General features: G+C 42.1%; 1 protein-coding gene across 1 annotated transcript in view; it reads left to right on the forward strand.

The window, feature by feature from the left end:
* Positions 1 to 10417, forward strand: part of kiss1ra (KISS1 receptor a) — a 30808-nt gene extending 20391 nt beyond the window's left edge. The window contains exons 3-5 of the mRNA XM_080196540.1: positions 2756 to 2891; positions 4857 to 5095; positions 10061 to 10417. Of these exons, the coding sequence (XP_080052666.1) occupies positions 2756 to 2891; positions 4857 to 5095; positions 10061 to 10417 (732 nt within the window). The remainder of the gene's footprint in view (positions 1 to 2755; positions 2892 to 4856; positions 5096 to 10060) is intronic.
* The last annotated feature ends 3619 nt before the right edge of the window (positions 10418 to 14036 follow it).

Here is a 14036-nt window from a genome sequence, read left to right on the forward strand (position 1 = left end):
GTCCAGTATAGCCCCCTCTCTGGTCGGGCTATCCACATACTGCTCCAGGGATCCTTCCATTACACACTGTACAAATTCCTCCCCGTCAGCACCCTCTGATCTCGGCACCTTCCATTGCAAGCTGATTGAATTAAATGCACTGTTTACAGCTTTTGGGAAGTTTAAACTTTTGGTTGGAACTTTACAGCCTTGTCCACCACGGGAATCGGAGTGGTGGAGGGGCAGACAGTGGGAAAGTCCGTTGACCTTGGGTGGGAATTATGCTTTCAGGATGAGTGAAGCCATAAAATCCCATAATTACATTGAAAAATAAAAGCAGAGCAGAAGGTGCAGTAGGATTTGAGACTATCATCCCATCCTTTTAGTTAAGGATTAATGAATAGACAAACCAAATATTAATGGGGAAAGTATGTGAGTGTTAATGAGTAATGAATAAACTCTACACGGCATTACCTGAAAGGGAACTGCTGCAAGGGAGACTACTTTCTGCCAGTGATTTAAGGGGTTCATAAGATACGGGAGCAGAATTGGGCCATTTGGCCCTTCGAGTCCGCTTTGCCATTCGATCATGGTTGATAGGCTCCTCATCCCCATTTTCCCGCCTTCTCCCAATAACCCTTCACCTCATTACCAGTTGAAAATCTGTCTAACTCCTCCTTAAATTTTGCTCACTGTCCCATGAGCATCCACCACACTTTGGGGTGGCGAATTCCACAGATTCACAGCCCTTTGGGAGAGGTAGTTTTTCCTCAATTCTCTCTTAAATTTGCTACCCCTTGTCTTAAGACTATGACCTCTCATCCTAGAATGCCCCACATGAGGAAGGATCCACTCCACTGGTGTGATTAGAGGATTGAGGGATGTCAATAGGTGCTATTATAATGGATTACAAATAGTTAATTAATCAGCAAACATAGCAAGATACCTCTGAGGAATACAAATGAGAGATAGGCAAGAAATGCTGGACAGCCAGCGACGCCCGTGACCCATGAATGAATGAAAAAAAGCATATTACTAAAAACACTCAAACTATCTTTTATTTGGTTGAACAAGTCATTTCAGTTTACAATTCCTACTCAGTCCCATTCAGCCCAGTAAACTCCTCCTAGCATCACAGGAAGTGTCTGTTGGAATGCATCCAACTGAGATTGCTAAATGTTGTACAATCTGTAGTGAATTAGTTGTTTAATAAAGTTTCCACTTAGTGAATGTAATTCAGGGTGATAAGTATCAAAGACACAGAGGGGAAATGAGTAACCAGTTAACAGAGGGAGGGGAACTTGTCTTTGCTTATGAGGTGCAACCTCAATAGCAATCCTCAAGACTGACCTCATCAAAGGGCTTCTGTTTTATTCATAAAAGAAAGCATGATTTATTAATTTTCCATCCATGTAATAACCTTACTGAGGCCAGTCTTCCTTCACCAGTCACCCTTTATCTACTGTGTGTGTTGAAATACCATTTAGCAGCTACAGAGTACAGGTCAGCCCCGAGCCTATCGACTGCTAGTCCGAGTGGAGCAAACTGGTTTTAAACCACCCACCCTCCCCCTGCTTCTTTTCTATTGAGTGAGCCTCCGCTCACCTAATAGTGCAGTCCGTATTCTATGAGGCCCATCTGTTGATGAACCCCCTGTAGCTAACATAACAATCCCACTCATGGGTGTTAATGGTGAAGAGAGACGACTACTCCAAATGGGTTTCTGAAAATAGATGTTCGCGGAGCAGAAAACAGAGGTGGGGGGAAATATACAAACGCAATTTACAACAAACTATAAGAATCTGCAAATCCTTCATCTGATGTCTGAGTGTTTTTAGTAATATGCTTTTTTTTAATTCATTCATGGGTCATGGGTGTCGCTGGCTGTCCAGCATTTCTTGCCCATCCCTAGTTGCCCAAGGGCAGTTGAGAGTTGACCACGTTGCAGTGGCTTTGGAGTCACATGTAGGCCAGACCAGGTAAGGATGGCAGATTTCCTTCCCTGAAGGACTTAAGATGTTGTATCCCTAGTTCAGAATTTTGATTAGCTTTTCTCGAAAGCAATTTTGTCACACACTTAATTGCTGACTCTTGGACCCTTTCTCCACCCTCTACTGATCTGATTTGATTTATTATTGCCACATGTATTGGTATACAGTGAAAAGTATTGTTTCTTGTGCACTATACAGACAGAGCATATCGATCATAGAGTACATAGGGAGAAAGAAAGAAGAGGGTGCAGAATGTTGTGTTACAGTGTTGGCTAGGTTGTAGAGGAAAATCAACTTAATTTGAGATAGGTCCACCCAAAAGTCTGATGGCAGCAGGGAAGAAGTTGTTCTTGAGTCAGCTGGTATGTGACCTCAGACTTTTGTATCTTTCTCCTGATGGAAGAAGGCAGAAGAGAGCATGTCTGGGGTGCATAGGGTCTTTGATTATGCTGGCTGATTTTCTGAGGCAGCAGGAAGTGTAGATGGAGTCAATGGATGGGAGGCTGGTTTAAGTGATGGACTGGGCAATGTTCACAACCCTTTGTAATTCCTTGTGGTCTTGGTCAGGGCAGGAGCCATACCAAGCTATGATACAACCAGGATACATCTGGGATAGTGACATGACTGGTATACCTTTACCAGTTGGTCTTTGAAGGACCTAGCTTTACATTTATTCCCAGCACCTGATTGTCAGTTGCAGCCATCAATAACCAGATTCAATTCTTGGCTCATCCCTTCATTGTCCCATTAGACACTAAAGATGTTTATGTATTTGTATTCTTCAGGTCACGGTCCAGGCAACCTGCATTACTTTGACTGCGATGAGTGCTGACCGATGTTATGCGACAGTTTATCCGCTGAAGTCATTGCGTCACCGAACTCCCAAGGTTGCCATGGTGGTCAGCATGTGCATTTGGATAGGTATATTCTGATATAACACTGCATATGGATAGGTATATTCTGATATAAAACTGTGCATATGGATAGGTATATTCTGATATAACACTGCATATGGATAGGTATATTCTGATATAAAACTGTGCATATGGATAGGTATAGTCTGATATAAAACTGTGCATATGGATAGGTATAGTCTGATATAAAACTGTGCATATGGATAGGTATATTCTGATATAACACTCTCTCTCTCTATTAAAATGATATATTGCTTTTCTATCCTTCCTGCCAAAATGAATAGTGTCCAATTTCCTCACATTATATTCCATCTGCCAAAGTTTCGCCCACTCACTTAACCTATCTATATCCTTTTACAAACTCTCTGTATTCTCCTTGCAACTTTCTTTCCTACCTTCCTCTGAATCACCTGCAAATTTGGCCACATGCTGTTGGTGTGTTCATCCAAGCCATTAATATAGGTTCCAAATAACTGAGGTCCCAGCGCTGATCCCTGAGGCAGCTCCACTTGTTACAGTTCGTCAACCTGAAAATAACCCATGCCTTCTCCCATTTTCCCAATGAAAAGTGTCAGGCTAACTGGCTATAGTTTCCTACTATTTGTCACCCTCCTTTCACACATGGAAGTGTTACAGTTGTGCTTCTCCAATCCACTGGGAACTTTCCAGAACCAGGGAATTTTGGAAAATTGCGACTGATGCTATTAGAAGCAGCCGCTTCTTTTAAGACCCTAGGATGCGGGCCACCAGGTACAGGGGATATGGAGGTCTTTTGACCCAACATTTTTTCTTGTAGTTTTTCTCCAATGATTGTGATTGTTTTAGAATCCTCTCTTTTGCTCCCTGATTTTCTACTATCCATGGGATGATTTCCCAGGTGAAAGTATCAAATGATACCACTGTTACACTTAATTAAAAATTACATTTAAAATTTACTTGGTACATTCAGAGCCAATAAAGACATGTTCATTCTTTTTATGTGACTAAATTATAGGTTAAAATATTGACTTTTCTGTAGAACCGTAAGTTTCAGTATAGGAAGATCATATTTGGCACATTACATTTGTGTTGATAGTGGCTGCACATTGCAGCTAAGTATTTTCTCAGGTTATTAAGAAATCATAAGAATGGGGTGGGGGAACTCAAAGTATTGCTCATTAAACAGAAGCTGCACTGTCAGAGGTGCCTGCTTTCGAATGGAGCATTAACCTGAGGCCACATCTGTTGAAGCAAAAGTAATCCCCTGCTACTATTTCAAAGAGGAACAAAAGACTTTTTGGTGTTGTCCTGGCCAATATTTATCCCTCAACCAAAACCACAGAAGCAGATTATCTGGTCATTATCACTTGCTGCCAGTGGGTGTTTGCTGTGTGTAAAGTGGCTGCTGTGTTTCCCATGGGGTGACACAATGGCACAGTGATCAGCACTCCTGCCTCACAGCCACAGGGACCCAGGTTCAGTTCTAGCCTTGGGTGATTCTGAGTGGAGTTTGCACATTCTCCCCATCCCTGCTTGGGTTTCCTTCCGGTGCTCCAGTTCCCTCCCACATCCCAACGATGTGCAGGCTAGGTGAATTGGCCATGCTAAATTGTTCCTTAGTGTCCAAAGATATCTAAGGTATCCAGGGCCTTAGCGGGCTAAATGCGTGGGGTTATGGGGATAGGGTGGGGTGGCCTGGGTAATATGGTCTGTTGGAGAGTTGGTGCAGCCTCGATGGGCTCAATGGCCTCCTTCTGCACTGTGGGGTATCTGTTGTTCATTGCTTCTATGATTACAACAGTGATTACATGTCAAAGGTACTTCATTGGCTGTAAAGCACTTTGAGATGTCTGGTTGTGAAAAGCGCTACATGAATGCAAGTGCACTTTTTTCTACTCTTTAATGGTAGCCTTGTATTGCTCTATTTGCTACATGGCTTTCACATTGTAGGGTCGTGAACAATCTCAGTAACATTGGTGCCTTTCAATTACAGGTTCTTTTATTCTATCTTTCCCAATTATTATGTACCAGAAGATCGAAAAAGGTTACTGGTATGGACCTAGAACATATTGTGCAGATGCCTTTCCATCAGATTCCCATCAGAAAGGCTTCATACTGTATCACTTTCTGGCCGTCTACCTTCTGCCTCTGCTCACCATCTCTTTGTGTTACTCCTTGATGATTAAGAGAGTTGGACAACCTGTTGTTGAGCCCATTGACAACAATTATCAGGTGTGTGCATGTAATGCTAAACACCAAACGGAAATTTTACTTGACAATTTAATCTCTTTCTGGCTTATCTCTGCAAACCAACTAAGACCAAACATGTGGTACTAGAGGTGATGATATAAGTTTTGGCAGGCTTTTCTTTCTAACCATTGACAACAACTATCAGATTTAAAGGGAGGCACAGTGGTTAGCACCAATTCCAACCTCAGATCACTATCTGTGTGATGTTTGCACGTTCTCCTCTTTCTAATTCCACATATTTCCAGCTATTAGCTGTAGTGGGTACAATGCCCGAGAGCATTGCAACACAATCAGTGACTTTTTTTTACTCATTCATGCGTGGCACTGACTGGCCAGCGTTTATTGCCCATCCCTAGTTGCCCTTAAACTGTATGGTTGCTAGACCATTTTAGAGAGCAATTAAGAGTCAACCACATTGCTATGGGTCTGGAGTCACATGTAGGCCAGACCAGGTAAGGACGGCAGATTTCCTTACCTAAAGGACATTAGTGAAGCAGAAGGGTTTTTTGACAATGGTTTTATGGTCAGGAGTAGATTCTTAATAAAATTCAAATTCCATCACCTGCAATGGCAGGATTCAAATCTGGATCCTCAGAACATTAGCTGAGTTTCTAGATTAATAGTCTAGGGATAACACCATTAGACCACTGTCTCCCCACTATATCAGGGACATATATCTTGTCGGGTGAGATTACACATAACTGCACGGAGCAGCAGGGAATCAGTGGCAGACAGGCAGCCAGCATTGAATGGATCTTTGGAGTAGACAGGCCGCTATATAACAGGACTGACAGTTGTTAAAGATGTTGCATTTGGCATCACTGAGAGCATGTTTTATCATAATTGCACCCTCATCCTGCTCACTGGCGTGAAGTACAAATTGCAGGTGGTGTGACCATGGACCTCTTGTTTTGCTTTGCAGCCCATTCCCTCCTGCATTTCCTGCATTTCTGTTTTCAGATATCCATAATTTGACACTGAATCAGTCAGTATTGTCTCATCATGAAGTATGTGAGCAACTCAATCACTTCATCTAACCGTCAACATCATGGGGGCTACCAGTGACCAGAATCTGAACTGGATTAGCCATATAAATACTGTTGGTACAAGAGCAGATCAAAGGCTAGCACTCTTATGACGTAACTCACTCCCTGACTCCCGAAAGCCTGGCCAGCACTTACAAGGCACAAGTCAGGAATTTGATGGAATATTCTCTATTTGCCTGGAAGATTGCTGTGCCAACAACACTGAAGAAACTCAACATCATCCAGGACAAAGTGGCCCACTTGACTGGCACCCCTTACACAAACATTCACTCCCTCCACCACTGATGCACAGTAGCAGCAGTTCGAATCCAATTTGTATCAACTACAAGATGCGCTGCAAGTGAGAAGGCTCCTTAGGCAGCTTCTTCCAAACTCATGACCGTTACAATGTAGAAGAATAAAAGCAGCATATACCTGGAATATCACCATCTGGAGATTCCCTTCCAAATCACTTACCATCCTAACTTGGAAGTATATCATGTTCCTTCACTTTTGCTGGATCAAAATCCTGGAACTCCCTCCCCAACAGCACTGTGGGTGTACCTACTCCACAGGGCTTGCAGCAATTCAAGAGGACAGCTCATTACCACCTTCTTAAGGGCAATTAGGGTGGCACGGTGTACAGTAGTTAGTACTGCTGCCCCACAGCGCCAGGGATTCAGATTCGATTCCCGGCTTGGGTCACTGTCTGTGTGGAGTCTGCCGTTCTCCCTGTATCTGCATGGATTTCCTCTGGGAGCTCCGGTTTCCTCCCACAGTCCAAAGATGTGCGGGTTAGGTGGGTTGGCCAAGGCTAATTAGAGTTAGAGGGACTAGTAGAGTAAATGCATGGAGAGATAGGGCCTGGGTGGGATTGGTGCAGACTCGATGGGCTCAATGGCCTCCTTCTGCACTGTACAATTCCATGATTCTATAAATTAGGAATGGGCAATAAATGCTAGTTTAGCCAGTGACATCATAAATGATAAGATAAAGCCGTAGCATCCAGCCCTGAGTGCAGTGTAGTTGTGAGATCAGCGTGTGGGCATGAGTGAGTTGTAATCAGAGTAGAGAGAGAAGATAGTTCAACAGAGACTTGTTCTGCTGCAGAGGCAACAGAAAAGGACTTTAATGCGCACTGAAGCATGTTACACATTGAAATGTTAAGTGTATTGGCTGGCTAGGGGGATTACACTGCTCTATGTCATTGTCAAGGAGTGTGGTGGTGTTTAGTTCAGGATATTGGCCATGAAAACAGTGTGATGGTCCAAGGCAGAGAGTCGGAAAGCTGCTGACTTAAGGCTGAGATTACAGAGAATATGATGTCTGAGTAGCTGGTCATGGACAGCTTATCTGGAGCGAAGGAAGCCCAGACACCTCCTCCCTGTCCTTCACCGCACCCCCCCACCCCAAAACTTCCTTCTCCTCCTGAGGGACTCTCTGAACACCTGGTGGCAGATCCCTCATGAAAGTGAGGCTGTGGAGAATGCAGCCAAACTTGGAGACACATTTTCTGGTGGGTATTGGAGGGAAGTGGAATTGTTATTTCAGGCTGTCAGTGGTTTGCTCAGTAATGTTCCTAATGGCAGCAGGGTCCCATTAGAGGTGCACTGTCGGTGTGTGGCTGGAGGAGAATCATGTGCAAAGTGTAGAGCGTGCAGCCCTTGTCTCTGAGGAGCTAACTTCTGGCTTGTCATGGCCGGTAGATTCAGGATCAATACATCAAACCTGCTTCCGTGGCGGGCATTCACCAGCAGGATGATCATGAGATGGTTGTACACCAACTGCACGTTCATGGAGTTATAGTTGCAGTCCCGCTCTCATTAACATGTAGGGGTGCGGACCACATTTGTGGTTGTTGACATCCTGCACCACTAGGAATGCCATGATCCTGACCATACCATGTGCTGGCCCCTCCTGCTTGTCTCTGGTAAGAAGAAAGTCTGTATAGTCCTTCCGTCACCTCAGTGATGAACAGTGAACTGGAAAATGGTGCAATAAGAAGTCTCACATTTTTCATGATGTGGAGATGCCAGCGTTGGATTGGGGTGGGCACAGTAAGAAGTCTTACAACACCAGGTTAAAGTCCAACAGATTTATTTGGTAGCATGAGCTTTTGGAGGGCTGGTGAGTCACTGATGAAGGGGCAGCACTCCGAAAGCTCGTGCTACCAAATAAATCTGTTGGACTTTAACTTGGTGTTGTAAGACTTCTTACTGTGTCCACCCCAATCCAACGCTGGCATCTCCACATCATGAAAAATGGTGCAAATGCTGCCACCTCCTGCCTGGAAGTGTATGCCGTCATAGAAATTCAGTGTCATTGCGATTTTCATAGTCTTATCCCACTAAACAGTTTCAGGTTGGGTTGAAGCAGGGGGCCTGTTACCATGGTGAAATGTAACTGTCGCAGACATTGCTTCTGGCTAAGGTACAGGTGGGAGAAGTGCACTTCAAATATGTAGGCCTCTGACTGAAGGCCTTCCTCCAGCTTCCTCTTTTCTACCTGTACTCCATCTCCATGTCATTCTGCAGCCCAGGAGGAGCTGTAGCGCTGGTACTGAATGCTGACTTTCTCTTGTCACAGCCTCCAACTCCTCTGATTTCCCCCATCCAAAACTTTTTTCCAAACTTTAATAGTAACAATATTTATTCAAAGAACATGCGCCCAGCCTGCAGGCTGAAATGCAGAGAGGCTAACATTGAAAACTTCACATAGAGGCTAAATGATCAGGTTAAAAAATTGTAATCATTTAGTAATTAAATAAATAAACAATTCCACAGGTACCAGCGAAGTGTTTTAAAGTTTATTTCTTAGGGTCACAAGTAGGCTTACATTAACACTGCAATGAAGTTACTGTGAAAATTCCCTAGTCGCCACACTCCGGTGTCTGCTCGGTTACACTGAGGGAGAATTTAGCATGGCCAGTGCACCTAACCAGCACGTCTTTTGGACTGTGGGAGGAAACCGGAGCACCCAGAGGAAGTCGTCACAGAAGCAAAAAGAACATGCCGATTCTGCACAGATAGTGACCCAAGCCAGGAATTGAACGTGAGCCCCTGGCAGGAGCACTAACCACTGTGCCACTGTTTGGTTGGGATAAAGAAGGGTAACATTGAATTAAATCAATACATTGAATTAAATCAACACACTATTCCTACATTACAGACACTGAAATGCTTATAAATTTCAACATTTAAGTATAATAGCACAGAATGCAGTCCGTCCATTCACTCCGCAGCAGTAAAATAAGTCAAGAAGCACTTTATATGGAACTTCTGTAATAAGTCCTTTAAGTAGTGCTGCAGGGTAATCACTTGTTTAGCTGAATGCCTGTGAAGTCCAAAATGGCTGTTCATGTGCTGAATTAGGGTTAGATGCTGTTCAACTTTATGATGTGCCCACTTTGCGTGGATGGCACACCCCTCCACACCTTACAGTCAGTGTGCGCTGCACTGCAAATGGCCTCATCACTTTGCCCTTGTGGTTTTTTTTTTGTAATGAAGACACATGAAGCCGGTTTTTTACACACAATGAGTTTTAATTTGATGCGTAAAATGTGGAATATTTTGAACAAAAGTGATTAAGCGTAGACTTTTCTTTTTCTCTTTTTTAACACGTTAACTATTTTACACATTGGCATTGTAAGTTTTGAAATAGGTTAACAACCAAGTTGGCACAGAAGCACTGAGAGAAAGTTCCCGAGAGAGCCGGAAGTAGAAGATGTGCGTATAGTTATGTGGCAAAGGGAAATATAACTAGTCTGAGCCAGTATTGAACCAAGCCAAATGAGCTGTGAATGTTCCTTTCTCAGTCCTTCCTCCTTTTGTTGTTAATTGGCCTCATAAGACCTTTCATTTGACGTCAGCAGTTCAAATTTGGTACAATTGACTAACACTATTATATATCTGTGTTCAACCAGGTTCAACTTTTATCTGAAAGAACAATAGCTATGAGAAGCAAGATTTCTAAAATGGTGGTGGTAATTGTGCTCCTGTTTACGATCTGTTGGGGACCCATCCAGCTGTTCATCCTCTTCCAGGGATTTTATCCAAAATTCCAGGCCAATTATGAGACATACAAGATTAAGACTTGGGCCAACTGCATGTCATATGCCAACTCCTGCATCAACCCCATAGTTTATGGGTTTATGGGAGCCAGCTTCAAGAAGTCCTTTAAGAAGGCTTTTCCATTCATGTTCAGACAGAAGGTGAGGGACACCAACATGACCTGTGGCAGTGGCAATGCAGAAATGAAGTTTGTCACTGCAGAATCATGATGGTTAGAGATTGTTGTGAATGAACAAAGATACAAAACCCCAGACAGCTGGCACATTTGGCCCACAGAATTCCTGGAGTGCAAATATACCTTCAATAAGACACTCAATTTTAAAAAAAAATCCATGCCAACCTTGGTAGGGCTTGCCATTACCGAATGGCATTTAGCCATTTGGCCATGTTTTGTGGATCACTATTTCATCTCAGAATGATTTATAAACACAACTTCATCCTTCATAAATGGTTTTCCAAGAAATATTGTCCGTGGATTTGGAAATCTATAAACTGTAGAAGGGAGCAGCCAAGATTCCGCAAATTTTTCATGCCATGGCTCCTTGAAGAATTCAATTGGAAGGCATCATTTTGAAGATTGGACTAAGACCCAGTTTTATTTGTAGAGTTAGTATTTTGATCAAAAGTATTACATAATGGCAATACATGGAAAGTGTTCTGAATCATTGGAATCCTCACAGTGCAGATGGAAGCCATGTGCCTGATCGAGTCTGCACTGACTCTCTAGAAGAGCATCTTACCCAGGCCCAATCACCCCTTTACCTTTAAATGTGCTAAAGCCACATTTACCATTCATTGCTAATCCACCTTACCTACATACCTTTGGACACGAAGGGGCAATTTAACATGGACAATCCGCCTAACCAGCACCACTGGAGCACCCGGAGAAACCCATGTAAAGATGGGGAGAATGTGCAAACTGCACACGGTCACCCAATGCCAGATTTGAACCCGGATCCCTGGCACTGTGAGGCAGCAGTCTCACCCACGGTGCCCCCTGCCACCACTTTATATAAGGCAAGAAGTAGTAAATGATTTGGCTGATTCAAAATGAGATTTGCAATTGGTGTAAAAAGGAAGTGATTTGATTCACTGAAATTCCAGATGTAAAATTGGTTAGGAAATTGTTTAACCGATTGGGAATTTATCTAATGGCCTGAATGGGAATCTGTGTGACCCTGATTTTATAGACTGGAAGTTAAACTTGAAGTTTAACTCACAGTGAAGATAAACGGGGTCTTGATTAACATTAGTTCTGACTGGCGTGCATGCAAATTGTTTAATGCATTGGGAATTTTTTGTTTTCATGTACATTAGTTATGTACATGGATATATTCTGTGTATTTGTATGTTAGGGAGCTCATCAAGGTATCTCATTATGGTTGGACCAAATCACCTGGAAAATGGAAATTCATTTGTGATTTGTGTTTGAGTGATGTTGACAAAAGCTAAAGTGAATCAATAATATTTTAAATAACCGGAAAATGCTATGATTGCTGTAGAAACTTTTTAAAAGAAATTTGAACTTCTAGGTAATAAATGAGAGGACAAGATAACAAGAGTTCATGATAAGACCTTTTAATATGATAAGGGTTCACGTTAAGACTTTACTGCAGCAAAAGACTAAAAACGTATTGACTAAAAACTATCTTTGTTGGCACTTTATATTTTAAACCATTTATTTAAATCATTTAAAATAAACCTTTTTCTTTTAGTACAGCTGAAAACACACTTCACAGATATACTTTACACTATTTTTTAAGTAGGTGTTCAATTCTCCTGGAACCAGTCCAATGTGAATCTTAGCTCCATATAGTTTAATACTGTTCACTTCCTTCCGCATCCAATCTTAAAACTGCTTTTCTTCATACTGATGTTTTTCTCCCAACAGTTCTTCCTGCTGCACAAGCTAGGTACATCGTCGAGTCTTTTTAACTTCTTCATTATGAAACACAACACCTTGCTGCCTAAAGCTGCTCTCCTTCTCCAGGAACCTCAAAGACTAACATTGTCTGTGATTTCTCAGGAATATCTTAGACCCTTCCCCCACAAAGCCTATCTCCATGTCAATATGAATCACATGGGCCATGTATCCAGGTAGAGATCCTGATTAACTATCATTGGAACTCTCTACAGTGGAAGTACAGTGGAACTACAGTGGGTAGTTCAAAGCACAGTTTTTTAAAACCAAATATTCCTCATACTTTTCTGGGACTATGGGGTCTCAGTCTATCCGATGTTAGTACACAAACTGCTGCCATTGTCTCCAAATTTAAAAACATTGCACCCTATTCCCAGTTGAAAAAACTAGGTTCCTTTAATCTCTAACAAAAAAGCATGTAGGCTTACTGTCAGGTTGAGTTAGAACAAGTTACATTTTAATTTAATTTAGAAATATAATCCTATTGTTCGGCTACTAATTTAAACACCCTCCAAACATTCCAGTTTAATGTGACAAAGAATATACTTCTCTTAATCATTTATTTAACACCTTAGGTACCAACTCAAGCTTAAACAGTTGCAACACTAATTATTTTACTGAACTTTAACTCTTAATTGAACATTAATTCTAATTGGACTTTAACTCTTAACTGAACATTAGCTCTTTAACTGGAAACACATACTACCCGGTTAGAACAAAGTGGCCAGGTCCACTCCTGATTGGAAAATCTGTCCTCATTGTCTCTGATGTGGAGATGCTGGCGTTGGACTGGGGTAAACACAGGAAGAAGTCTGACAACACCAGGTTTAAGTCAAACTGATTTATTTGATAGTAAACTCACAAGCTTTTGGGGTTTGCCCCTTCTTCAGGTGAATAGAGAGTTCTGGCCTCAGACAGATCATATAACAGCACAGACAGTTTACAGATTACTGATTAATAATACAGATTACTGATATTATTAGTTAGTATTATTGATCAGTAATCTGTATTATTAATCAGTAATCTGTAAACTATCTGTGCTGTTATATGCTCTGTCTGAGGCCAGAACTCTCCATTCACCTGAAGAAGGGGCAAACCCCAAAAGCTTGTGAGTTTACTATCAAATAAATCAGTTCGACTTAAACCTGGTGTTGTCAGACTTCTTACTCATTGTCTCTGCCAATGTTCTCAGGGCACTCCTTCTTGTGCTGGTCGATCTCTGAAGTTATCACTGCAGACAAAGGACTGAAACATTTCTTTTATCCACAAACTATTTTACTTGCTTCCAAAAGATTCACTATATGCCGAACAAAGACAAACCACTTAATTATTAACTATCCTATTGTCCAGCACTTGGCTCATTGCTTTTTATACCTTGGCATCACAAGTGCACATCCAAATACTTCTTAAATTGTTATGAGGGTCTCTGCCTTCACTATCCTTTCTAGAATGTATTCTAAACTTCCAGAACCCTGTGGGTGAAATTCTTTTTCCTCATATCTCCTCTAATCCTGCCCCTTGCCTTAAATCTGTGCCCCCTGGTCATTGATCCCTCCACCAAAGGGAAAAGTTTCTTCTTGTCTACTCTATCTATTCCCCTCATAATTTTATACATCTTAATCATGTCCCTCCTCAGTCTCCTCTGCTTCAAGGTAAACAATCCAAATCTATCCAAACTCTTTGCCCAGGCAACGTCCTGGTAAATCACTCTTTCTAGTGCTATCACAACCCTCCTATAATATGGATTCCAGAACTGCTCACAATACTCTAGCTGTGGCCTAACCAATGTTTCATATCATTCCAGCATAACCTCCCTGCCCTTAAACGCTATGCCTCGGCTAATAAAGGCAAGCATACCATATGTCTTCTTCACCAGTTTGTCCTGCTACCTTATGGCACCGGTGTAC

This window comes from Carcharhinus amblyrhynchos, chromosome 9 (assembly GCF_965287045.1).
Source record: "Carcharhinus amblyrhynchos chromosome 9, sCarAmb.v2.hapA, whole genome shotgun sequence".
NCBI classification, from domain to species: Eukaryota; Metazoa; Chordata; class Chondrichthyes; order Carcharhiniformes; family Carcharhinidae; genus Carcharhinus; species Carcharhinus amblyrhynchos.